This window comes from Scyliorhinus torazame, chromosome 6 (genome assembly GCF_047496885.1).
Source record: "Scyliorhinus torazame isolate Kashiwa2021f chromosome 6, sScyTor2.1, whole genome shotgun sequence".
NCBI classification, from domain to species: Eukaryota; Metazoa; Chordata; class Chondrichthyes; order Carcharhiniformes; family Scyliorhinidae; genus Scyliorhinus; species Scyliorhinus torazame.
The window spans coordinates 289,126,132-289,152,891 of NC_092712.1; the positions used below are offsets into that span (position 1 = coordinate 289,126,132).

Below are 26,760 nucleotides of genomic sequence, written 5' to 3' on the forward strand. Positions count from 1 at the left end.
AACTTATCTCACTCTAGCTATTCTATGTCTTGCTTGTTCACTGTTCTGAAGCACATCATCATCTGCATCATCTGACTTAGAAACCAGTTCTCATAGTATCTGCCTGTGAGCCATCTAGTGTTGAAAGACTGTACTACATTTACATACATTGATCATGTATATTGATATCTGGAGGGGCGAAATTCTCCCCCAACGGCGGGATGCCCGCCGACTGGCGCCAAAGCCGGCGCAAATCAGACGGGCATCGCGCCGGCAAAAAGGTGCGGAAGTCTCCGCATCTTTGGCGGCCTAGCCCCAACATTGAGGGGCTAGGCCGACGCCGGAGGGATTTCCGCCCCGCCAGCTGGCGGAAATGGCGTTTGTTGCCCCGCCAGCTGGCGCGGAAATGCGGCGCATGCGCGGGAGCGTCAGCGGCCGCTGTCAGTTTCCCCGCGCATGCGCGGGAGCGTCAGCGGCCACCGAAAGTTTCCCGCGCATGCGCAGTGGGGAGAGTCTCTTCCGCCTCCGCCATGGTGGAGGCCGTAGCGGAGGCGGAAGGGAAAGAGTGCCTCCACGGCACAGGCCCGCCCGCGGATCGGTGGGCCCCGATCGCGGGCCAGGCCACCGTGGGGGCACCCCCCGGGGTCAGATCGCCCCGCGCCCCCCCCCAGGACCCCGGAGCCCGCCCACGCTGCCTGGTCCCGCCGGTAAATACCAGGTTTGATTTACGTCGGCGGGACAGGCAATTCCTGGGCGGGACTTCGGCCCATCCGGGCCGGAGAATCCAGCGGGGGGTCCCGCCAACCGGCGCGGCTGGATTCCCGCCCCCGCCCAATCTCCGGGAGCGGAGACTTCGGCGGGGGTGGGGGCGGGATTCACGGCGGCCAACGGCCATTCTCCGACCCGGCGGGGGGTCGGAGAATGACGCCCCTGAATATCACTCCAGGCACCATAATTTGCTGTAGCCTTCCTCTGCAACACCAATTGCAGCAATGTGTGGGTGTTAAAAGTTAAATTATGGACGTCGGCATTGCTGGCAAGCCCAGTATTTATTGTCTATCCCTAATTGCCCTTGAAAAGTAGGTTGTGAGTTGCCTCCTTGCATCTCTGCAGTCCATGTGGTATAGATACACTTCATAGTTGTTAGGGCGGGTGTTTGAGGTTTTTGACCAAGTGGCAATGGAGGAGCGACGATGTAGTTCCAAGTCAGAATAGCCTCTAGCTTGGACAGGAATGTGCAGGTGGTGCCGCCTGTGTGTCTGCTGCCCTTGTCAATTCTGGAAATATGTTCTAGGGTTCAATTCTGGTCGCCACACTACCAGAAGGATGTGGAGACTTTAGAGAGGGTGCAGAAGAGATTTATCAGAATGTTGCCTGGTATGGAGGGCATTAGCTATGAGGAGCGGCTGAATAAACTCGGTTTGTTCTCACTGGAACGACGAAGGTTGAGGGGCAACCTGATAGAGGTCTACAAAATGATGAGGGGCATAGACAGAGTGGATAGTCAGAGGCGTTTGCCCAGGGTAGAGGGATCAATTACTAGGGGGCATAGGTTTAAGGTGCGAGGGGCAAGGTTTAGAGTAGATGTACGAGGCAAGTTTTTTACACAGAGGGTGATGGGTGCCTGGAACTCGCTACCAGAGGAGGTGGTGGAAGCAGGGACGATAGTGATATTTAAGGGGCATCTTGACAAATACATGAATAGGATGGGAATAGAGGGATACGGACCCAGGAAGTGTAGAAGATTGTAGTTTAGTCAGGCAGCATGGTCGGCACGGGCTTGGAGGGCCGAAGGGCCTGTTCCTGTGCTGTACTTTTCTTTGTTCTTTGTTCTTTTGTCCTCCTGAGTGGTAGAGATTGTAGGTTTGGAAGGTTCTGTCGAAGGGGCCTTGGTGAGTTGCTGCGGTGTATCTTGTAGGTGGTATACACTGTGCGTTGGTGGCTGAGCGAGTGAATATTTAAGGTGGGCGGGGTGCCGGATATATTGTACTACTTTTTCAAACTAAAACTTCTGGTAGTTGATAAATGTATGTACATCGTCAACATAATATTGGCAAACAATACAGTATTAGATTGGTTCTATTGTATCTTTAATTGAAAGTTAAGTGTGGAGGAAATAATTTAAAATCTAAAATGGCCTCTAATAAAGATTGGGAAAAACTACCCAAAGAAATTCTAACTTTATGCCATATAAGGGTTGGAATTTAATGTCCACTCCCCCATCACGAGGTGAGTTCAGGGGCGAGGGTGCTGTTGATGTGGCAGGATCTCACCCAGCCGTTGTTGGTATTCAACCAGTAACAGGCGAGGGCTTGCCATGTGGGGAGACTATGGGAAAACACTGAGGTTTGCATGTAGTCTAACTGGGGGAGTCCCTTGTTCAAAGTCACAGTGCCTCATTAAGGGACACAGCATTGGGGGGTGGCCTCGGGGGGGGGGGGGGGGGCGGTTTCGGGGGCGGCGGTCCTCTTCGCAAGTCCTACCCACCCTCACTGACATTTTTCCAGGCATCCACTGATGATCCTTGGTGAAGGCCCAGTTTTATTACCAACTGCAGCTATCCATTGCCAGCTGGTTTAGCAGGGCTGGCTCAGCACAGTGGGCTAAACAGCTGGCTTGTAATGCAGAACAAGACCAGCAGCGCGGGTTCAATTCCCGTACCGGCCTCCCCGAACAGGCGCTGGAATGTGGAGACTAGGGGCTTCTCACAGTAACTTAATTGAAGCCTACTTGTGACAATAAGCGATTATTATTACAATGGAGAGGTGCCGGTCTCTGAATAGCCTACACTTTCGGGGGTGAGATTTCCACCTCACTGGGGGACGTCCTGGAATTAAACGTCTCCCACGAGCCCCGATTTCAGAATGCTCGGCTTTGCGGATTTAATTTCCAGAGATCGGGGTCAGAAAGGGTGTCATCCATTTTCGTGGCAGATGTCGAGCACCCCACAATAAATACCACACAAGGTTTTACTGATTAGCCATACTGAGTTTCCGAACTAGTTAAGACCTTTTCTTGCTCTAAAATGTGTGATAGAGCCAATCCTTGGCTGGTATTAATCTTGTTGGATGAGAAACCCCTATCTATAAAACAAGCTGTGACCCGGGTGGATCATTACTACCTTATAAACATTTACTACAGTACACAAACAATTCTTGACACTCCCTTTCTTCTTGCAGGGTTCACCTAGTTCTTCTGGTGCTCCGGGTCGGAAAGGAGAATTGGGAGCTCGAGGGCAACAGGTTTGTAATGGAGCAGAGTCTGTATGCCTGTAATGAAGAGGCTTTATGCAGATTTAGGTCAGATTTGTGAAATTTGTTCTGCTGAACCATTGTAAAGGAAACGACAGAGTGATTTAGACCTGAGATGGATATGAAGGTAGGTTTGCAACCATGCTATGTGGCAATCACATCCTGCGTTCCTCAGGGCACAGTATTATTCTGTTCACTCGCTGAGTGCTCCTCACATTGATTCTGAGGTGAGCAGAAATGGTAAAATATTAAAAGATTTCAATCCAGAACTTCTATACACTGCAAAATGTTGACTCAAAATAGGTAAATGCTTCAAGCCACTTCGGAGGTGCACTCTATGAGGACTGGATTCTGAAAATGAACAGAAGTAGAGATACTGGGAGGGGTGGGGGCGCTGTGTGGGGGGGACAAATACCACTGAGATAGTACATAGTAAGTTGCGGCACAAGGGATTGGTTGCAGAAACAGCCATCACCCAAGTTCAGGTTGTTGAGCGCTCACGTTGACCTGGGAACAGAGCACAACCTGAGCAGAGTGATGTCACCAAGAAGCAGAAGTTTCAGACAGGTACCAAGAGGCTCTGCAGAGATGGAACAGCTGAAGGGGCAGTGAAAATACTCTTCGATGGGATTTGGGTCAGAGATTATTGTGGAATTTTCTGTCCTTTTAATGGATGGAAGTCAAGCCGGTCGTGAGTTAGGTGCACTAATATCCATGCCAGAATTTAGGATATTGTGTGGAGTCCAGCGCTATGTGTAAATTGGAAACTTTTGCTCTGTGTCCCAGTGAAGAACACTGTTCCAGACAACACTGTGCTCTAGACTTTTTCACTGAGCCTCTTACTTGGAGCAACAGTGGCATCTGATGATGAGAAGTGGTACTGAATGATCTGTAATTTTGAGCCAGATATTTTGTTTAATGGCCGTTAATCACAGCCCATTTAATATTTAAACAGAACTAATCACTTCTCGGCCTTTTGGCTAAGACGAGTGTGAGGTCGGGTGTAATGCCTGGATCTGGTATGTCTCGCTTGTGGGGACCATGAATTAGATTCAATTTTAATTGGTTTTTGGAGCAGGCAAGGAATTGGATTAGGGGTTTGTCCTTGTCTGCACTCTGAGCTCTGGCTTTGTAACTCTGATAAAGGAATTAAAAATAATATTCAAACAGAATTTACTCTGATGCTAAATGTGTTACAAGCTACCAGGGATTAGGTTTAAAATTTGGTCTCAATTATTTTTTGATAAAAGAGATTTCTCTTCAGATATGATGCTCCAAATATTTGCATTGTTTTAACTTGTCTTCTCTTCCGATTTCAATTTGTCTTCCTACTCTTCATTGTCAGTGAGTATCATTGCTTTCTTGTTGTGCTACCTCACCCAAATGCTAATTATTAATGCTTCAATCATAACAGTGAATATCCACAAGGCTATATGATAGTTGGAAATGTCATAGTGGAGTTCATCCTGTCCTCTTCTAACCTGTATATGTGCTTCCCAGCAGGAATTGTGGAATGATGGGCAGAAACAGGAACACACGCTGTGTTTTACACTCTCTGTAGCCCAGCTGTATAAAATCAGATTATTGTCCAATCTACTGTCACCGATTGAGATAGGCGAATTTATCACAGGTCAGGGATTAAACTGGAGATCTTCCCGTTCTTCATGCTCGGTGATTCACTGGATAACCTTGCTGAACTGGGGGAAGGCCAGATATTTCTTAAGTGAAAGGCTTAATAGATGACTACAAACTACAAATGGCAGATGCACGAGTTGCGTGTGTAGAACCTCAGCAGCCGTCTGGATGACTTGTTATTGGAAAACAAGTTGTGGAGATATGATAAGCGCATGTTCCACCATCTGGCCTCTGAGTAACACTTTCCACCAGCTGCCATCTTGAGTTTTAAAATGGCCACTTAACTCGTCTGATGGACATCTGTCTGCTATGCACTGGATAACCTGTGATGGATAATTTGCCACGCTCAACTCTCAGCTCCTTCAAAAAGATGTATCACGTGCATTTGCCTGAGAATAAATGCATCAGGCTTACTGTGTTGTGTGCATTAATACACATCATTTTAGAGTTTAATAAAAATGGGCCTGCATCTCCTGAAATGATGTCAGTGAGTGCATGGAGAAATGAGGCTTCAATATCCTACATATGCAACTGATTCATGTGATGTCCCTTCAGGGGTTAGGAAAGAGCATCAAAGTTGAAGACAATAATGACTGTCACTGTTATTGGTGGTGGAGTCGTAGAGTTTTGTAGCACAGAAAGAGGCCCTTCAGCCCACTGTGTGTGTGCCGCCATCAAACACCTATTTATTCTAATCCCATTTTCCAACATTTGGTCCATAGTCTTGTATGCTATGGTATTTCAAGTGCTCATCTAAATGCTTCTTTAATGTTTTCAAAGATCCCGCAGCGAGTTCCATATTACCACCACCCGCTGGGTGAAAAAGCTTTCCCGCAAATCCTCTCTAAATCTCCTGCCCCATACCTTAAATCTATGCCCCCGGCTTATTGACCCCTCTGCTACGGGGAAAAGTTTCCTCCTATCGAGATCCCTCATAATTATGTACACCTTGATGAGGTCCCCCATCAGCTTTCTCTGCTTTAGTGAAAACAACCCCAAACTAACCAGTCTCTCTTCATAGCTGAAATGCTCCAATCCAGGCAATATCCTGGTGAATCTCCACTGCAACCTTTCTCGTGTAATCACCTCCTTCTTATAGAGTGGCAGCCAGAACTGCACATATTACTCTAGCTGTGGACTAACAAGCATTTTATACAGTTCCATCATAACCTGCCTGCTCTTAAGTTCTTTTCCCCGGCTAACAAAGGCAAGTATCCCATATGACTTCTTAACCACCTTATCTACCTGTCCTGCTGCCTTCAGGGATCTTTGGACATGCACCCCAATGTCCGTCTGGTCCTCTGTACTTCTTAGCGTCCTACTGTTCATTGTATATTCCCTTGTCTTGTTCATCCTCCCAAAAATTCCATTTGCCATTGTTTTACCCTTCTGAAAAGCCCATCTATAATCATCCTGTGGTCTAAGGTTTTCCTCCTCGCTATTTACCAATTTTCATGTCATCTGTGAACTTACTGATCATACCCCCTACATTCACATCTAAATCATAAATGTACACTACAAACAGCAAAGGACCCATCACCAGTCCCTGCATTACTTCACTGGACACAGGCGTCCAGTCACAAAAGCAACCTTCTCAATTAACCTTTGCCCCCTGCCACTAAGCTAATTTTTAATTCAATTTTCCAAATTGCCCTGGATCCTATGGGTTCTTAACTTCTTGATCAGTCTCCCGTGATGGCCCTCACTGAAGTCCATGTAGATTACATCAACAGCACTTCCCTCATCTACACACCTAGTCACCTCCTCAAAACATTCAATCAAATTTGTTAGAGATGAATACCCCCTGACAAATCCATGTCAACTATCCTTGATTAATCCTTGGCTCTCCAAGTGAAGAGTAATTCTGTCTCCCAGAATTTCTTCCAATAATTTCCCTGCCACTAATGTTGGACTTACTGGCCTATAATTATCTGCTGTTTTTTCTCCATTTCCCTTCTTGAATAATGACACCTCACCCTTCTTGAATAATGATACCAGTGAGAAACTCCTCAAGGCCTCCAAAAATGACTAAGGACGTGATTTAACTGAAATGAATGTACTGTGTCAAGCGTGTTTAGTCAGGTATTTCCCGGCGCTGGGAGCGCGGGGAATGACCCCGCTATTAAACGGGACTCTGCTTCATTTCTGGGCCTTGGCGAGGAACGCCCACCAAGGCCGCACTTAGTTCCATTTCTTGCATCAACGCGCTCCACTTGCCAGTGCAGGAAGAGATCGGGGCGCCTTAATCTTGAGACACCCCACCGAGGCCTTCAGACCCCCCCCCCCCCCCCCCAATGTCACAACTCACCAAAATTGAGCCCCCCACACACCACCTCATAAGGGCAGGGCACCCCGGTCCCTATTCCAGACATCGGCATTATGCGACTGGGGACGTTGGCACTGCCAACCTGGCACCCTGGCAGTTCCCCTGTCAGCCTGGCAGTGCCACATGGGCACTATGGCACTGCCAGGGTGGCACCCATGTTGTGCTGCCCAGGTGGCATTGCCAGGTTGGCATGGCCATGGTGCCCAGGTGGCACCAGGGGTGGCAGCATCTGCCCTGTCAAGCCCCCTGAGAATCCGATATGTTTTAAAAAGGTCAACTCATACTTCTAAACTCCGATGAGTTCAGGCCCAATCTACTCAACCTTTCCTCAATGAAAATTCCTCCATACCCAGGATCAATCTGGTGAAACTCTCTGGACTGCCTCCAATGCCAGCGTATCTTTCCTTACATAAGGGGACCAAAACTGTACGCATTATTCCAGGTGTGGTCTAACTAGTGCCTTGTATTGCTTTCCCAGGCCTTCCTATTTTTATACTCCATTCCCTTTGAAATAAAGGCCATCATTCCATTTGCTTTCCCAATTACCTGCTAGCTTTTATGATTACTATGCTAAGACCCCCAAATCCCTCTGTGCTGCAGTTTTTGGCAGTCTCTCTTGATTTAAATAATATTCAGTTCCTGTATTCTTCCGACCAAAGTGCATAACATCACATTTTGCTATATTATAATCCATCTGCCAAGTTTTTTCCCACTCATCTAACCTGTCCATATCCTGTATCTTCCTCACCGTTTGCCTTCCCACCTATTGTTGTGACATCGCAAACTTGGCAATAGTGCATTCACTTCCCTCATTAAAGTCATTAATATATATTGGGAATAATTGTGGCCCTGGTACAGATCCCTGTGGCACAGCACTAGTTACAGGTTGCCATCCTGAAAAGGATCCTCTTATCCCAACTCTCAGTCCCCTATTAGATAGCCAATCCTCTAACTGTGCTAATATACGACCCCCAACACCATGAGCTCTCACCTTATTAAGTAGCCTTTTGTGTGGTTCCTTAGCGAACCACTTTTTGGAAATTCAAGTGTATTACATGGGCTGGTTCCCCTTCATCTATCCTATTCATTAACATCTCAAAGAATTCTAATATATTTGTCAGGTATGATTTTCCCTTCACGAAGCCATGCTGATTCTGCTTGATTATATTATGCATTCAAATGCTTTGCTATTACATCCTTTATAATGGACTCTACTATTTTCCCAATGACAAATATAAGCTAACTGGCCTATAATTGCTTTCTGTCTGCCTCCCTTTTTGATTAAAGGTGTTATATTGACATTTTTCCAATCCTCTGGGACTTTTCCAGAATTTAAGGATTATTGGACGATTACTGCAAGTGCATCCAATATCTCTGTAGCTACTTCCTTTAATACCCTGGGATGCAACCCATCCGGTTCAGGGGACTTATTGGCCTTTAGCCCCATTAGTTTCCCGAGTTACTTTTCCTGAGTAATTGCTGTTGTATTTCTTTCCTCTCCCTTGTCTGCCCCTTGATTATTAATTTTGGAATGTTATAGAACATAGAACATAGAACAATACAGCGCAGTACAGGCCCTTCGGCCCACGATGTTGCACCAAAACAAAAGCCATCTAACCTACACTATGCCATTATCATCCATATGTTTATCCAATAAACTTTTAAATGCCCTCAATGTTGGCGAGTTCACTACTGTAGCAGGTAGGGCATTCCACGGCCTCACTACTCTTTGCGTAAAGAACCTACCTCTGACCTCTGTCCTATATCTATTACCCCTCAGTTTAAAGTTATGTCCCCTCGTGCCAGCCATATTCATCTGCGGGAGAAGGCTCTCACTGTCCACCCTATCCAACCCCCTGATCATTTTGTATGCCTCTATTAAGTCTCCTCTTAACCTTCTTCTCTCCAACGAAAACAACCTCAAGTCCATCAGCCTTTCCTCATAAGATTTTCCCTCCATACCAGGCAACATCCTGGTAAATCTCCTCTGCACCCGCTCCAAAGCCTCCACGTCCTTCCTATAATGCGGTGACCAGAACTGTACGCAATACTCCAAATGCAGCCGTACCAGAGTTCTGTACAGCTGCAACATGACCTCCCGACTCCGGAACTCAATCCCTCTACCAATAAAGGCCAACACTCCATAGGCCTTCTTCACAACCCTATCAACCTGGGTGGCAACTTTCAGGGATCTATGTACATGGACACCTAGATCCCTCTGCTCATCCACACTTTCAAGAACTTTACCATTAGCCAAATATTCCGCATTCCTGTTATTCCTTCCAAAGTGAATCACCTCACACTTCTCTACATTAAACTCCATTTGCCACCTCTCAGCCCAGCTCTGCAGCTTATCTATATCCCTCTGTAACCTGCTACATCCTTCCACACTATCGACAACACCACCGACTTTAGTATCGTCTGCAAATTTACTCACCCACCCTTCTGCGCCTTCCTCTAGGTCATTGATAAAAATGACAAACAGCAACGGCCCCAGAACAGATCCTTGTGGTACTCCACTTGTGACTGTACTCCATTCTGAACATTTCCCATCAACCACCACCCTCTGTCTTCTTTCAGCTAGCCAATTTCTGATCCACATCTCTAAATCACCGTCAATCCCCAGCCTCTGTATTTTTTGCAATAGCCTACCGTGGGGAACCTTATCAAACGCTTTGCTGAAATCCATATACACCACATCAACTGCTCTACCCTCGTCTCCCAGTGTCTCCCACTGAGGCAAAATATTTGTTCAACTCTGTCGTTTCTTGGTTGCCCAATATTATTTCCCCAGTCTCATTCTCTTAAGGGCCTATGTTAAATGCAGCACCGCTATTAAGAAATTATCCCAACCTCCATCATGCTTTAAAACCAACGATCATGTTGACGCATTACTGCTTCACGAGATGTGGGAATTCCCATCTAATTTTAAACCTATATCCAGTAAAGCACATATTGCTAAATTTTGGTCAGCTTCAAGAATCATGCTTAATCCTAAATTGGATTTCTTTAGCAATTGTGAAATATGCAGCCACAATAATCAGTACTTCTGATTTATTTACATGACAGGGTCAAACTGGAGAACCGGGCCATCCGGGAATAAATGGTGAACGTGGCTACATAGGGAGGAGTGTAAGTATCATTATTTACTATTTATTCAACATAGACAAGATGATTATCAGTGGAATGGACATAGTGCCGAATATAGATTTGACCTCTTTGATGATAAAGATGCATGCTGGCAAATTTCTAAGGTGGAACCATAAAAAGCTGGCTTTTAGTAGAATTAAGTTGAGAAAGAAAGAATTTCATTTATATGGTGACTTTCATGACTTTAGGATGTTTCAAAGTGCCTTACTGTCGATTAAGTATTTTTGAAGTGTAGTCACTGTTGTGTTGAAAGAATTATATTTATTATAGTGACATATCTGGCAAAGATACCATCAGGGCCAGAGAGCTAGGCAGAATTTTAACCACCACTGGGAGGTGTGCTTCGATGTGAACCTGGGGTTAAATCCTCACAAAACTGGCATTGGGTCGGGAACATGCAGATTGGATCTGGCTAGTTTGCAGGTGAGTTGGGGAGTTCCCTTGCAGCTTGTGAGGAAATTTGTTATACAAACAGGTAATTAACTGTGAAGTTAACCCCACATTGTAGCTTCAATAGCTGGAACATGGGCTTCCAAAGGTCTCTGCAACCTGCCAGAGTTACTGAGACCAGAAAATAGTGGGACGTCTTCAGTGAAACCGACAGGCTGTGAAGCCTTCAGATAGTGAAGAGCTCCGGCCATGGCCAGGTGAGAGGCTGGTGCTTCTCAGCATCTCTTCTGGGAGTATGCTTTTCTTCTTTTGCACTTAACTTCCCTGCTGTCAGCCTTTCCTGAAACCTGGGTGCAGCTTATGCAGCACTAGCGCGAGCCTCTCATGAGGAACAAGCGGAGCAGCAGCACCAACAGTGGCAGCACCGTCAGCTGCCTTCCCCTCTGCCACAAGCTTCTCCACAGGTCAGAGGAGATAGACAGAGAGACCCTAAACAGAGAAGGTGAGATACCCCAATAGAGGGTCTCAAGCCAGAGAATCTCCTTACGTGTAAGCACCAGTGCTTCAAGAGACTCAGGCTTTCACAGAAGCATATCGCTGAAATCTGTGGCCTGTAACCTGTGACTGTCGAGGGGGGACACCCCTGGTTTTCTGTCTCTGCCTGAATTTATGTGCTCTCTTCTGCAAGGAGGGAACACAGCGGGTGGTCAGTGTGAGAAATGGATTATGCGGAGAGGAGGAAAGGGCAACATTTGTAGATAACTGCAAGGCATGGATGGAAGAAAAGATGATGTGATGAGGGTGAGTGTTGGCTGTCTAAGTGAGGATGTGTATGGAGAGAGGAATTAGTGGAGCTGCAGGAGAATGCTGAGAACATCACCTCAACCTGTTCTGCCACTCACCCTTCCTGCTCTCTTGAGACCTTGCCTCTTGTAACGCACTTTCTCCATTTTGGAGACACCACACTCCTGCTGCTCATTTCTTTGGCCATTTACACCGGTGCCTGTTCGGTTTGAGAAGCTGGTTTCTTCCTCCCATGGTTGACGAATATCACCTCACTTTAGTCCCTTAGATCCAGGTAACACAGACCTCCAGGTAAGAATCCAAGACTTGGCAGACAGCCTTCTTGCGCCTCCTCTCCATTCCTGTGGTTCCAGCAATCAAGGTACAATTCACCCATCCTTACCCCTGCCAGGGTCCCGAACTAGAAATCCTTCCTTTGACAGATTCAGGTTCAGCATGTCATCCTGCATGCCCTCCCGGATCAGCCAGGGTAACCCAGAAGTGGAATGCTAATGTTGTGTCTGAGTTAACGAAGTATAGAAAAACCTCCTTCAATTCCAAATGGGTTTCTGACCCATTACCTGCTACCCTGCTGAGCGCAAGTCTATTGAGTTGAGATCCTGCCTCATATTGCAGCCCAGAGAGCATGAGATTCAGCAATCCCGCCAAGATAAAATAGGTCACTAGTTAGATTTGTAGATGTAATGAAATAATAGAGGAATATTTCTCCAATATGATTGTCAAGGTTCAATTTGAAACTATAAAGTTGACATCCTCTTTCGAAGAGTAAAAATTGTGTACTAAGAGGATTTAAAAAGAAATTAGTAGAAGTGGGAGATCATTTTAGTAAAGGATTAGAAAGGCGCAACTACATTTTGTTTTGATAATACTCCATAGCTCCAAACTTTGTACAGAATTTGTACAGAGGGCATAGAACAGCAGGCATGATTGAATGAAAATCAGAACCAGATCAAACAGAATGGGAAATGTCACGCATGATGCCTTGCATCCCTTTGTAACAACTTCAGTTACTTCACTGGCACAGATTAAGGCATATTAACCAGAAAAAAACACGCTTATTAAATACTTGCATTTACACTTCCATATCAGGTCTACAGTTCTCAACCTTGTCCCTCGCCTGCGATTGGTTATCCTCATGTTAGATCACCACCAGTCAGCTCTCCCCCTCAAAGGGGAAAGTAGCCTATGGTCAAATGGGACTATGGTGACTTTACCTTACCTTACGTTAAGAGTTGCCAGTTTAAATCATAGTTATAGAGTAGTCCTGTCAGAACAGTTGAGAAATGTAATTTTTGCTGCTGGCTATGTTCGAAGTGGGCAAATACAATTATCTTCTCTTTCATAAGATGAATATATTATTAAGCGGTAATCCTGCTTTTCATGGTCTGTTCACTCAATAATATTAAATGATTTTTAATCATTTGGGACTTTACACCATCACATGTTAATTGTAGGTTTTACAGTTGGCAACCTGTGGAGATTTCAATTTTTGTAAAAGTAAGGAATTATGTTACAGAATCAAGAAAAGGTTAGAGGGCACAGTTTACGAGCTGCCATTCCTGGTAGAGTTTAATGGAGTGAGAATCTTGCAACCTGCTAAACAGCTGTACTGGCTTCTATAAAGTTTAGGGGTTTGAGGTTTAAAATCCTTCTCAATAAAACAAACTCTAAGGTTCAAAGTTTTCATTTCTAACACTAGGGTCCTCAGTTATGTTTGACCTACAAGGTACAAATTGCCAGTACTTATGAATCAAGGAGAATTTATTAAGTAAGATTCTACATATACTTAACAAGAAATACTGGAGGCAACCTAGAGGTTTTTCATATCTGAAGATCCCAGGAAATCTTTACGTTGTCAGCACAGGCAATATTCCCCTTCTTTGTCTTTGAAGTGAGGTTGAAGTGTGTCCAGAAATGTTATACTCCTGAAGCCATGGTATCACTGTGCCAATAAGTTTGAAAGTTTCTCATCTTTTACCCCACAGTCTCCCATTCCTCCTCCCTTTTTTGGAAATGGTCCAAACTCACTCCTCCTATTGGTTATAGGATGTAAATCTTGTTGTATCACCCCACCTTTGCAAGCAACCACTGCTTTATGGGTCATGGACTCCAGGGCTGGGACTTTGCACCCACTTTTGCCCCAGGCGCAAATGACAACGTGGGCGCTTAATCCCGCGCCAGTCAGAAACCTAGAGTATCCCACTGACGAGATCTTGTTTTCAGATTTTCCCTGCCCCCTGCCAGTAACTTGGGAAACTCATTTAAATAGATTATGATAACATTAAAGGGCTTTCCCACCATATGGTCCCCCACCACATTGGGATCTCTCCCCCCATGCCAACGTGACGTCTCGGTGCGATTTAGAACTGTTTTTTAAAAATGGGAACCAGATGAAGGGAATCCACTGGGGTATGTACAAGCATCTATAACCCCTGGGCGAAGAGGGACATTCCCTGGTACTGCCCTGGCACCTTGTGGCACTGCCCCTAGCACTGCCCCTGAACAGTGCTGGGGGTCTCTCCAGGAATCTCTATGGTGGGGGAGGTGTTTCCTTATCTGTGAGGGGATTTCCCCATGTCCATTGGGTGGTGTGTGGGTTGCCTATGCCAGTGTGGGCCGGTCTCCTTTAAGTGTGTGTGGAGGGGGTTTCCTGTTTTTTTAAATCGGAGATCGGAATGTCCTTTTAGGGACTCCTGGTGTTGCTAGCTTTTTCCAGGTCCGACCTGTCCCGCTAACCTGATGGCATGGACCATGCCTCCATTTTCTTTTGCACAGAGTGCTGTGCAATGTGCAAAGAAAAGGCGGCCGAGCTGCACTGGGTTTCTCACCTCTGAAGCCAGCACTCTGATCGGAAATGGAAAACCTCAACCCCAGAGGTTTACGTTTAAGGATTAGCAAATGCACATTTTGTTCCAGCTACAGAGAAGCCATAAATAAAGTCCCATTCTCTTGTCAACATATCTTAACCCAAGTCCATGCTAAAGCTATTAAACACAACAGGTAAAACCATTTCCTATCATAATATCATAGAATAAAGGTTTCCCGCTCTGGTACAGATCAATTAAAGCAATGTATGGTTTGTTTAAACATAGTGTCATCCTAAGTTCACAATGTTTTAGCCATTCCTTCAAACTGATTTAAAAACAAGTCCTAATTATACTTTGACCATGAAAGTAGCTCTGTCATAAAACAATTTTGTTTCTTCATGTGCAACTGTTTTCCTGTTCCCCAATTACTGTTAATTGAACAATAAAACGTCAAAAGTGAACTACTTAATTTTAAAACATTGTTACAGACATACATACATACATAATAAAATATTACAGCTTCTAAAAAATATTAGAATGATCAAAACCTTACACTTCTGTACCTAATTCCTAATTATGTACTTTTGTTATATGAAGCCCTCTGCTGAAAATGCTAAGTTGTAAATGTATCCTAATAATCTCTGGAATATACTTGTATTATTAACCAGCTTATTGGGATATTAACAGGGCGAACCTGGAAATCCTGGGGACAAAGGTGTGGGAGGAATAGCGGGACTTCGTGGGATAATGGTAAGCTTTTTTCTGTTTTCCTTCAATTTATACTTTCTTGAAAAACTTTTTCTGGCAACACAAATAGTCATTGATGACAATGATCTAGAAGAGCATGACAAATAAAGTTTAAGGGCACCAACCCAGTTACTCATCATGTGGAGAAATAACCTTGATTCTGCTATTTTGTACGTTATACCCAAATTCAAAATGTAGTACATTTTTTGCTCAAGCATTCAAGGACTGTAGTAGCAATGTGATTGAAATTTGGCAAGTATCTGATTTTCTACTTCTAACACTTTCAGAAGAATAGAATCTATGACATACAGTGGAAAGAATACAAAAATGAAAAGTGAAGAAATAGGATCATTTCGGACTAATTTCAGAATGTATTTCCTCCACTGGATGGATTTTAGTATCTTGATTAAAAATAAATCTCTTCTGTTAGTCCTGTGATAGAGTAGCTGTGGTTTGGGCTCTTAAAACCTGTTTCATCCTAATGGTTGTAGTGGACTATCCATGAATGAATCATACCTCCATAACCTGGCAATGCATGTCTTAGAGTGAGCAGCGGAATGCCAAACATGAGCCTCATTGTAAGTTACAATGCACAGTTCATGTAATATTCCACGTACAAAATTCACATATCAACTTAGAAACCTTAAAATATCACATGTTAAGCTACCTTCATACATACTAAAATAACTGGTCAAATTTATCAATGTTCAAATAATTGACAGTGACAAAGGGAGTAAGGCAAACTGGTTGTTAAAAGTATAGATGCTTTGAATGACAACTTCAGTGATATTTTTCTTATCTTTTTTGGACCAGCACAATTGATTAGGATGAAACTGATGACTTGGTAAACAGAGTTTAGTATGATATCTCTTTGGTAAAGCTATGACATATAGAATATAATCCAAAGTGTTTAAGGAGTTTTGTGTCATATCAGAACTCAGAAACTAGCAGCCAGGCTTGAATCATTTATGTTTTTTGAGTAAATACATTGATTTTGTGTTCCCTCTGGGGAACTCTGTGGAAGCAGGGACGATAGTGACGTTTAAGGGGTGTCTTGACAAATACATGAATAGGATGGGAATAGAGGGATACAGACGCCAGAAGTGTAGAAGATTTTAGTTTAGACCGGCAGCATGGTCGGCGCAGGCTTGGAGGGCCGTAGGGCCTATTCTTGTGCTGTACCTTTCTTTGTTCTTTGTTTTAAGCGAGCACAAGGTGGGATATTGTGCTAAGGTTGCTGTAGCCCTATCATTCACTCACACTCCTCTAGAGCATGACTCCCCAATGATACTGACAGACCAGTAAATGTATCCTTTAATTCTCTTACCTGGAGAAATTCTGTTGAAATAAATAAACTGTTAATAATAATCCTAGTAAACTATGGAGATGCATATGGGAGAGTCATGTCTCCTTTCACACAAAGCACTTGATCTATATGAACGTGTGACAAGAACCAGAAATCACTTTTTAATCTTCCATTATACCAGCAAGAATGGGTATCAACCACCTATAATCATATGAAACTTTAATGAGAACATTATGATAGAAAGTTAGGTTGGTACAGTTCTCATATGAAAAGTGAATATACACATACCAAACTCTTATTTGAACTATTTTAACTATGACCTTAAAATAATACAGAGAGAGATGTGGAGTAGGCACATCTACTTGTAACAGCTCCAACCATGACACCTACCCATTAAACCCCAAGCACCACAGCGGTTGACAATCCTCTAACTATAGTTCATAATGATCAGCCATACACAATCTAATACTCTCACCGAACGAAATAGCCCAATATTTACTGAAGTGAGTATTGGAGTGGGGAGGAGGAGGGATAGTTGGAAATTCTAGAGGTTTCCTTGTCTAATTATTCTAAAACATGAGCTTACGGATATATTATAACTATGCTTTGCTTTTGATCAAATCTACATTTTTAAATATAACAAGTGTTGATCAAATCGTACAACTGTATTGTTGAAAATGTTACTTATTATATAGGGGACAGACGGCAAAATTGGATTTGGTGTCAGAGGAGTAAAAGGCAGAAAGGTAACCATATTATTGTTGCATATGGCGTCTGTCACAATTTTAGTAAATGCATGGGTCAGCGGATCAGAACTTGATGTGTTGTAGCCATATCTCTAACCCATGATCCTTTCAAGCACTCAATTCACCCTGCATTCTATTTCTTGACCTTATTTCTGACAAATGAAATGTTATTGAGACCATAGTTTTGTCAATATTCATGTACAGATCAAAACTCGGGTTTCTCCCATTAACCCATTATTGCAGCAAAACTGAAAGATGCAGAACAAAGGCAAAACGTCTTTAAATTGCAAGGCCCTATCAGCTTATCATTTAAAGAATGGTTGACAATGAGCGGGAAATGTTCAAATGGAGAAGAAGCAATATATTTTCTGGTCAGATTTAAATGTTTACTGTGCTTGTACAACATTTCTCTGGGTGCTGTTTTTAGACATCTATATACAATAAAGTAATTTCAGGTTTACCTCTAAACAATGCAAGGAAAATGTCCCAACAATGCGCCAAGCATTTGACCCTAAACCTTACTGATGGAAGTTCCAAACATAGTAGGCGTGATTTACCAAATTAAAAACAAAGTCCTATTTTTGGCAGGAATAGCAGAATGTTTCTCGAAACCCGCAGAATGTTCCAACTGTCAAACGGGACTTTCTTTTGTGGCCTCGATCGGGAACACCCTTCCGAGGCCACACTGACCTCACTTCCTGCACTGATGAGCTGATTTTAAAATGCCGCCCCGCTCTCTCGACCCCTCAGTCACCCCGTCGCGGCCTTCAGATCCCCTCACTCACCTCATAGGAGCAGGGCACTCCCAGGCCCAATTCATGACATGGACAACCTAGCACCTGGGCACATAGGCATTGCCAGCCTAGCACCCTGGCAGTGTCAAGGTGCCCAAATGGCAATGGGAGTGCCAGGCCAACACCCTGGTCAGAGCCCAACCACCCGGGGGTGTTCGATGACCTGGGAGACCCCCACCCTGTTATGCCTGATACATGTTGTGTGGGCCAGTGCTAAACTGCGCTCGGTCGAGGCCTCACTGGGGAGGCTGTTAGTTCCCGGTGCTGGGATAATCCGGCATATACATATATAAATGAGGCTAATCCCGCCCTCGCTGGGCGAGATCCAGATCGCAATGCCTTTAGATTTCACGAGACGGCCGGAGCATCGCAAATCTTACGGGATTTAACGGCCTTGTTGGGCGTTACCAAGTTGGACATTAAGAGGCCGTTTGATCACGCTCAGTGCCTCTGACATCGAAAAACAATAGTGGTGCGTTGGAAAACAAATCAGGACTCTAATTTTTATTTGGACTCGGACCGCGGAGACAGCTCCACAATGTAAGCCCCCCCGATCGGCCGCATTCCCCTGCAGCGGACCGGCGGGATCTGTGCTCCGGCCGCCCCTAAGCCTTCCCCCACCTCCCCAGTGCCCGATCCCCCCCCCCCCCCCCCACCAGGACGGCTGCGGACTCAGTCCGAAGCTGCCTCGGGAGAGTCCCGACCGGCCGTACCATGTTAGTTCCACGGCGTCGGGAACTCGGCCGGTCGGGAGCAGAGTATCGCTGGGCAGGCCTCTGGCAATGGCCCCCTAGCTGCGAGGCGTAAGTCGTGGACGCGCGGATATTTGGGGCCCAGAGAATTGCCGGAGCGGCGCCAGGCCTGATTCCGGCGGGAAAGTTGATTCTCCGTCCCCGCGCGAAACGCTATATCATCGCGGGGCTGAGGAGAATCCAGCCCATTATTTTGATGGCAAAAAGAAAAATACCACAAATTTCCTTGAGACTGAATCAGATGGGGAGAAAAATTCAATGAGACCTCAGAACACTTGACCTGACAAAGAAGCCAGTGCTGGTTTCCAAAGGAGCCTGGGGTGACCAAATCCATCCACCTCACAAAGCCATAAGAAGAGGGAGCTAATAAGATAACTTCTCCCACGAGAATAATTCCTGTAGGTACCATCTGCTTTCCATAAGCAGTTTATAGATTAATATGCAATTCATTCCAGGGATGGAAGGAAATAGGATCCACTGTGGGCTCAAGGTCAAGGTCACATTCTGCAAATCTCTGGAACGGATAGGCAATTTTTTGGAATGGGTTCTTGGTATCAAGGATTCTCCGAGCCCCCTCCCCTCACTCCAACACTGCAGAAATTTTCAAGAAGCCAGTTACCCAGGGCATTAGATCCAAGGACCTTCACCCTGATTCCATTGATTTCCTGCTACACTTGGCATCAGCTCAGCAGGAATTTTGGACGAAATTCAGATTGGTGGAGCCCATTGTTCAGGTGTTATGGGTACTGTTTGGTGCCTCAAATGGTGTCCACGGCATGCATGCACACCTTTGGGAGGAGTTACATTGGATAGCATGTAGGTGGGCATGTTTGCAAATACACAGTGAAAGGCTGCTTGATGTATGCTGAGTAGACGATCATAATGTCAGTCAGCACACAATGTTAACTTAAAGCCAGTGCAAGCTTCTTGGATCTCCATGCTTTAGCTAGCACACTCCCTTAACCTCACACAGCTGAACCAGTGATCAACAGCAGGACGGAATCCCCAACAGGGATCCTCAACTATTTTCCGATTATGACTGTTGCTTTAATTCTATAAGTGTTTGTTGCTTTCTATAGTTATTTGAAATTGCCAATGTCGTCAGGGAGTGTTGTGACTCAAGGAGCTTTTGCTGACTTCAAAGATTCTGCACAAACCAGTTACTGACAGACATGGGTGCATTAGTATCCATCTCCCTTGAAGTAGCTCATAGTTGGGATTTTCTCCACTGTCGCCAAAGGCCAATGTTGGAATGGAAAAATGGCACTGAAGCCTCGGACGGCAATGGTGGCTGTCTCCTCCATATAGTGTGACACTTTGAAAAAAAGGAAGTCACAGGGTTCCATGATGTATCGCTGGTGGGCAGCCTTTAAGGCACCATCTCACCTTAAAATCTGACACTCGATGATCTGGGTGCCATTTTTAAATGTCACCCCGTTGCACAACTAGCAAACCAAGATGCAATCTTCACCCAATTACCCTTCTAGCACTACCTTGGTACCAAGCTGGCACAACTCTGGCACCACCCTGGCATCAATCTGGCAAGGACCTGGCACTATCCCCGCATCAAGGCGCTACTCCTCTCTCCCCACTGAGTGCTACACTCATCTCTGAGCTCCCCTGGGAATACTGCTCACCAGGTGCACGTCTTCTGAGACAAGCCATGCTTCGCATCGTTCCGATATCACGCCACCATGGATGGATGGTTTGTAATAATTATATGTTAGTTTATTGTAATGAGGTTCTGTTGTTGAAAGACAGGAAATGTGGCCCACCAGTAACAGAAGGGTGGGGGCAATTACTTCCTGGTTTGACACCGTCGTTAAACGTGGCTTTGGCCTTTTCCTAATATTGGCTGCCTCAGTCACTGAAACCACCTGACGTGGATGGGAGCAGGAAATCCCGGTCCATGACTTGGAGATTGCGTGGCGAGCATGCCAAGCAGGACAGGCTGCAGGAAGTATTTTCAGGGAGCAATTCCTCAACTAGAACTCATTGAGGAACAATAAAAGGAATATCTCTCCCTCCCTCCCCATCGGAGCAGCCGGTTAGGAAGGGTGCAGATTGTAAAATCATGTGGGATTATGCGGACTGTCATGGCTAGGGGAGGCAGTGGCGTAGTGGTATTGTCACTGGACTAGTTAACCAGAGACCGAGAGTAATGTTCTGGGGAAAGCACGGTAGCATAGTGGTTAGCACAGTTGCTTCACAGCTCCAGGGTCCCAGGTTCGATTCCTGCTTGGGTCACTGTCTGGGCGGAGTCTGCACGTTCTCGACGTGTCCTCTCGGGTTTCCTCCAGGTGCTCCGGTTTCCTCCCACAGTCCAAAGATGTGCAGGTTAGGTGGATTGGCCATGCTAAATTGCCCTTAGTTTCCAAAAAGGTTAGGTGGGGTTACTGGATTACGGGGATAAAGGGGGATAGGGTGGAGGCGTGGACTTGGGTGCTCTTTCCAAGAGCTGGTGCAGACTCAATGGGCTGAATGGCCTCCTTCTGCACTGTAAATTCTATGAAAGTTCTATGACCCAGGTTCACATCCCACCACTGTTGATGGTGAAATTTGAATTCAATTAAAATATGGAATTAAAAGTCTAATGATGACCATGAAACCATTGTCGATTGCCGTAAAACCCCATCTGGTTCACTAATGTCCTGTAGGGAAGGAAATCTGTCGTCCTTACCTGGTCTGACCTACATGTAACTCCAGGCCCACAGCAATGTGGTTGACTTTAACTGCCCCTCCAGGGCAATTAGGGCAATAAATGCTGGAACAGCCTGCAACTCTCATGTCTCATGAACAAATTTAAAAAATGGGCACCACCTGCCTTGCCCTGATAGAATGTTACCAATAACAGCGGAGGTGTTGGGCAACCTACCTGATCTTGGGCTAATAGAGGTGCTTATGTGACTAAATAATGGCCATTTATGACTGCTTCCTGACATTGCTGGTATTTTACCAGCAGCGTGGAGCTCAAGGCAAATGAGAAAAGCAGGCAAAGGGAGCACAAAACATTGATAGGATTGCAGGATTTCCCATGGAGTAGTGTCATGGACTGCACGTACATAATTTTGCGAAAGTTGCATGTCAACTGTGCCATGTGTGTCCGGGTGGTGTGCGACCATAGCCAGGGAATTATGCAAGTCCATTCCCAGTATCCTATGTACGGTCATGATGCCGTTACCCAGCAGGTGTCCGCTGTGCACTTGGGCCAGAAGCATGTGTACATGTGTGCAGAGCAGGCATATCATAAAAGCCATGCTGCCACAAAATGTGATGGAGCAGACCACTAGCAGACTGAATTAATACTTCCACTGCCCAGATCATTCTGGAGGAGTCAAGTAATACTCAGAAGAGTGGGTGCCAAGATTTGTCATGGTTTTTTGCATGCTATACAATTTCATCATTGAAGGGACAACAACCCTTGTCATCAGGGCAATGAGCACAGCAATACAAGCATGAGGAGACCTTGGAGCTTGAGAAGGAGGATGAAGAAGGTGGGAAGCTATGTTGATGACCCCTTTCTGGCTGGGCTGTCTATGAAGAATTCATCGGATTGCAATGCCAATAATGCCAATTTCCCGCTCATCAGCACATCCTACATTCCCAGCATGTGCTCAGCCACAATGCAAAAATAAAAGCCACCCTAAAATAAACTTTCCAGACCAAACTTACAAATGCAATCATTCCATATCTCATGAATCAACCCTTGTGCATTTGCTTATCACCTATTCTGGTGCTCCTGTGCAGTCCTATTCTGAGTGGCTGCTGATTTTTTGTAAGGAGATCGCAGGTGCAGGCCAGCCTCCTGAAGCTCTGAACCTAGAAGGCCTGAATGTGGATTGGATCTTCTCTCTATGGAGTGCACAGTCTGGGCTGGCTGACAGAGGGGCAACAGCAAGGGCACTGGAGGATGAGTGCTGGCATCTGAGAGAGGACAACTGGTTTGTGCTCCATGGAACCACGGCTGGAGGTGAGCTGCTGACGGGAAAAGAGAATCCCAATTGCTGGAGAGTTATGGCTATTAACGAACATATTCTTCGCCTAGACTGGGTCCACAAGTGTGCTGATGGAGTTGGCCATCACTTCCATGCTCGAAAGGATGGCGCCAAGCTTTACACAAACCCTTTGCCAAGTTGATGCCAACCTCCTCCACAATTAACACCGTGATTGCTATCTTCCCATTGCATTAAGTTGCACATGTCGTTCTTGTGTAAGCTGCCTCATCGAAAGGCTCACCTGATTCTTCTCAAGCAGAAACTGTAGACAGCCATATCCTTTGGGAAGCTGGAACCTGTTCTATCCTTGTCCCCTGCCCTGACTTCCGGGCACTTGTTCCCAGCTTCTCACAATGTGCAGACTTTGCTGTTATGCTATCCTCTAAATTACTCAGTGTCAATATCGGCTCATGGGGCTGTAATTGTGAAATCAAGTGATGGTGTTTCTTTGTCATCACTGTTTTCTTGATGTTCCTCCTGGTCAAGCCATCTTGCATTACTTAGGTATCTGAAAGGCAAAAGGGAAAGGTTGTGATACAGAAATGCAAAGGAAAGAAAGAGATGCTTTTTTATATCATCTGCAGCATTTATACAGGAAGAGAGTGTAGTTTTAATGGGAGTGTATTGGACATGAAGATAACATCATTGATTTCAACCACTCTGCTGGTCACCAACTCTGACAATAATGATCAGAATGATCTTCTCCATGGGCGTCAAGACATACAAGCAGCTCCTACTGTTAGTCCCATTGTGTGCCACCTTTTCCTACAAGAGAGATAGAAGTCTGTCAGAGTGTTGTGAAATTCGACTGCACAACATTTTTGTCATGGTTAAATAGATGGTAGTGTGTGCAAGCTCTATGATGAGTGTGTGTGTGAGGATAACAGCAGGTCTACTTGTGTGAGGATGTGCTGAAGCATCTAAATGTCAGGTATGAGTCCTGATGAATAGTGATGGGGATGTGGTGAATTGAGCAGTGGCTGAGTTAAGTGGTGCAGGAGGTAGGATATGGCATTTGAAGATATGTTCACTCGCCTTGACCACTTGTGAGATCATTGAACTTCTCGTAGCACTGCTTCCGCATCATTGAGCCTTGACTCCTGGCATCAACCCCCTTGACTGGCTGCTTCCACTGCTTCTTGATCATATATCGTGGCCCTGCTAGATACAGGACCTCTCTTCCCCTTTGCACCATTCTCTCCAATGCAGCATTCAAAAACCATGGAAGCCATGCTCTCCCACGTTATGGTATTTTCCACTTGTCGTGTTATGCACAGTAAGATAACATGGGCTGCAACTGGATGCAGCTTTACCTGAGAGATACTCCACACCTTGAAGTTAGTTCAATATGATTTATTGAACCTGTCACAAAGTTCGCTCAATCCTCTGTGAGTTCGACTCTCTGCTAACCTAGTGTGATTAATCTGTCTGAGTGAACCAGACTAGCTCTTAGCCACGTGCGTAGGAGTTATATGATATGTACACCCTGACTCGCACTGTAGATGTCACCAGTGGAAAGAGGCGGAGTGTGAGTGCCTCGTGCCTTTTATAGTGGGAAACCACCCTCAAGTGTTCTGCCTGCTGATTGGTTATGTCCTGTTCTCTGTATTCATTAGCCGCCTGTTTGTATCTCATTATGTGCATGTCTGCATATCATGACACCACTGATTCATTCACAATATTGGAGTCTTGACAATACATTCAGCAAATGAACAAGGTAGTTAGCACCGGCGGAATGCTGCGATCATATTTAATGCAGCAAGCAGCGTGGAGTTGGAGTGCTGCCACATTGCAGTCATTGGGTGTTGGTTAATCGTGCTTGGAATCCCCGTGCTGGATTTTGTGGCTATGAAATTTAGCGCCACCTGAGAGTTTCAAGTGTTTAATTTTTAGCTGGGTCTACATGGTGTTGTTTGATTGCAATTCCTACAGAGGGTGGTGTTGTGTTGATTTTAAGTAAAGAAGTCAGGAAACTATTTAAATATAAATTACAACTCAATTTATGTGCCAAGCCTTGCTTGATTGTCATTAAGATTGGAGAATGCAGGCTGGTGATCTGAGAGTGTTATTTACAATGCCTCCAAATTTTAGATAAATGAAAATTAATCACTGAAAAATTAAGAGTATCATGAATTTGGTGCTCTGACCTCTGCGACAAATGATCTGATCCATGTCACCATAGAATTAGGCTTTTTAAAAATTTGTTCATTGGTTGTGGGCATCATTGGCTAGGCCAGCATTAATTGCCCATTCCTAATTGCCCTCAGGGCGAAATCATCCATTTGGGAGATTAAGGGCGGGATTCTCCGTCCCCCCAGCCCCGTTTCCCGGTGTGGCACGCACCCACCGGCAGCTGGATTCTTCATTCCCGCAGCCAGCCAATGGGGTTCCCCATTGTGGTCACCTCCACACCATCGGGAAACTCGCGGGTGTGAGTGCGCTGCCGGCGAAGCGGAGCATCCCGCCGATGGAGAATCCCGCTGAAAGAGTTGATGTCCGGACTGAATTGCGTGCAATTTGTGAAGTAATTCTGACTTGCCGATGGGCCTGCACTCTGCTGGCCTGAATTCCGAGCAATTCCCGGCCCAGCTGGCGTTCTAACCGCTGGAGCCAGAGGTAGTGTCATAAGAGCCCGGCAGCTGGAGCTGTTTTTACACCCTCCACTTACCACACACTCACTGCAGCCACCAAGATGGCTCAGAGAAGACCTGCCCCCAGAGGTCAAGGATCCAGGGGCCTATGTAGGGTGCTCTTTCAAAGGGTCAGTGCTGACAAGATGGGCCGAATGGCCACCTTCTGCACTGTAGTAATTCTTCTGAGAGGACATGAAAGTGGAAAAACAAGGAAAGGCCCCTATGCCACCTTATTTTCATGACATTGTAGTACTTTTGTCATTGCAAATCCAGTTCCACTCCTCCATGATGGGAAGCTGTGACGATCCCAGGGAAGTGCAGATGTTGAGGAGACTCAGCACAATGGATCTCTGGTCCAGTTTCTCTCAGCTTTGGGGAATGGGCACTCCTTGGCACAATGCTCAGGGAAATCAACCTTTACATCTCACAGCCTGAATTGAATAGTTCATACCTAATATTGTTCACCTTAAAGGTGCGAATAATAAGGTATCATTAAACATTACAGAGTGAAATAATAAATAGAATGAATGATGGCAGCATTCATATATATGGTCTGAAATGACTGCTCTTCAATTACATTTTTAGGGAGGACGAGGAAACCCTGGAAACTCTGGCCCACAGGTAACTATCACAATTTTTGTTGTCTTACATTTTGCAGTAAAGGTATAACTCTCTGGTTAACCTGTTTTTGTCTATCATGGGATTTAGGGAGATGACGGAGAACCTGGAGTTCCCGGTAATGAAGGACAAAGAGGAATAAGAGGCCGTAGGGTAGGATTTTTCTTTAAATTATTCTCAAATTGCTTGATTCAAGTTCTCAAAGGTGCTGAAGGATATGATGAATTTTATTTTCTGATTTTTGCATACCCCTTTACTAAAATTAGGAAATGTCTGTACAAATCTGAAGTTCATTTTTGCTCTTGCTGGTCCAACCTACATTGATGGATTCCCTTTTACTCCAACTTTAGTTGGCCTTCTTGGCCACATTGTTTACTCTTATCTCAAATGAAGCTTCCACATAGGACTGGTCCCGACCTATGACCTCATCCAATCAGACTTACCGTGTGGTTTTCCTCTTCCTTATTCTCTATATCACTGGGGGTTCTGACATGAGGATTACATGCTCGCTCATCCCTAATGGGCAGGGTCAATTGGACGGTGATGTCTGTCTTGACGACCATTGGATCCTGACTGGCAGGCATTGGGGTCCCGGCATGGAAGCGAGCCCAGTACCTCTTGATCCTGTGAAATCGAGCATTGAGCCTTGAACCATGAGTACTCAGCCCATTCCTCGAGACTGTGGGAAGCTGACATTGTCAAGGGTTAACTCTTGATGGCCAATTTGTTTTGACGAGCATGAGTCCACCCCCCCTCCCCCACCACCCCCGGCCAGACTGGACATCGTGTTGCCTTCTCTTTCAGGGTCCCATCCACCCAGCCCATTA

The 26,760-nt window shown here is 45.3% G+C and overlaps 1 protein-coding gene across 1 annotated transcript in view; it reads left to right on the plus strand.

Moving 5' to 3' along the window:
- Positions 1 to 26,760, plus strand: part of LOC140425484 (collagen alpha-6(VI) chain-like) — a 210,699-nt gene that overhangs the window by 130,362 nt on the left and 53,577 nt on the right. The window contains exons 23-28 of the mRNA XM_072509802.1: positions 3,159 to 3,221; positions 10,261 to 10,323; positions 15,030 to 15,092; positions 17,091 to 17,141; positions 25,901 to 25,936; positions 26,024 to 26,086. Coding sequence (XP_072365903.1) covers positions 3,159 to 3,221; positions 10,261 to 10,323; positions 15,030 to 15,092; positions 17,091 to 17,141; positions 25,901 to 25,936; positions 26,024 to 26,086 — 339 coding nt within the window. The remainder of the gene's footprint in view (positions 1 to 3,158; positions 3,222 to 10,260; positions 10,324 to 15,029; positions 15,093 to 17,090; positions 17,142 to 25,900; positions 25,937 to 26,023; positions 26,087 to 26,760) is intronic.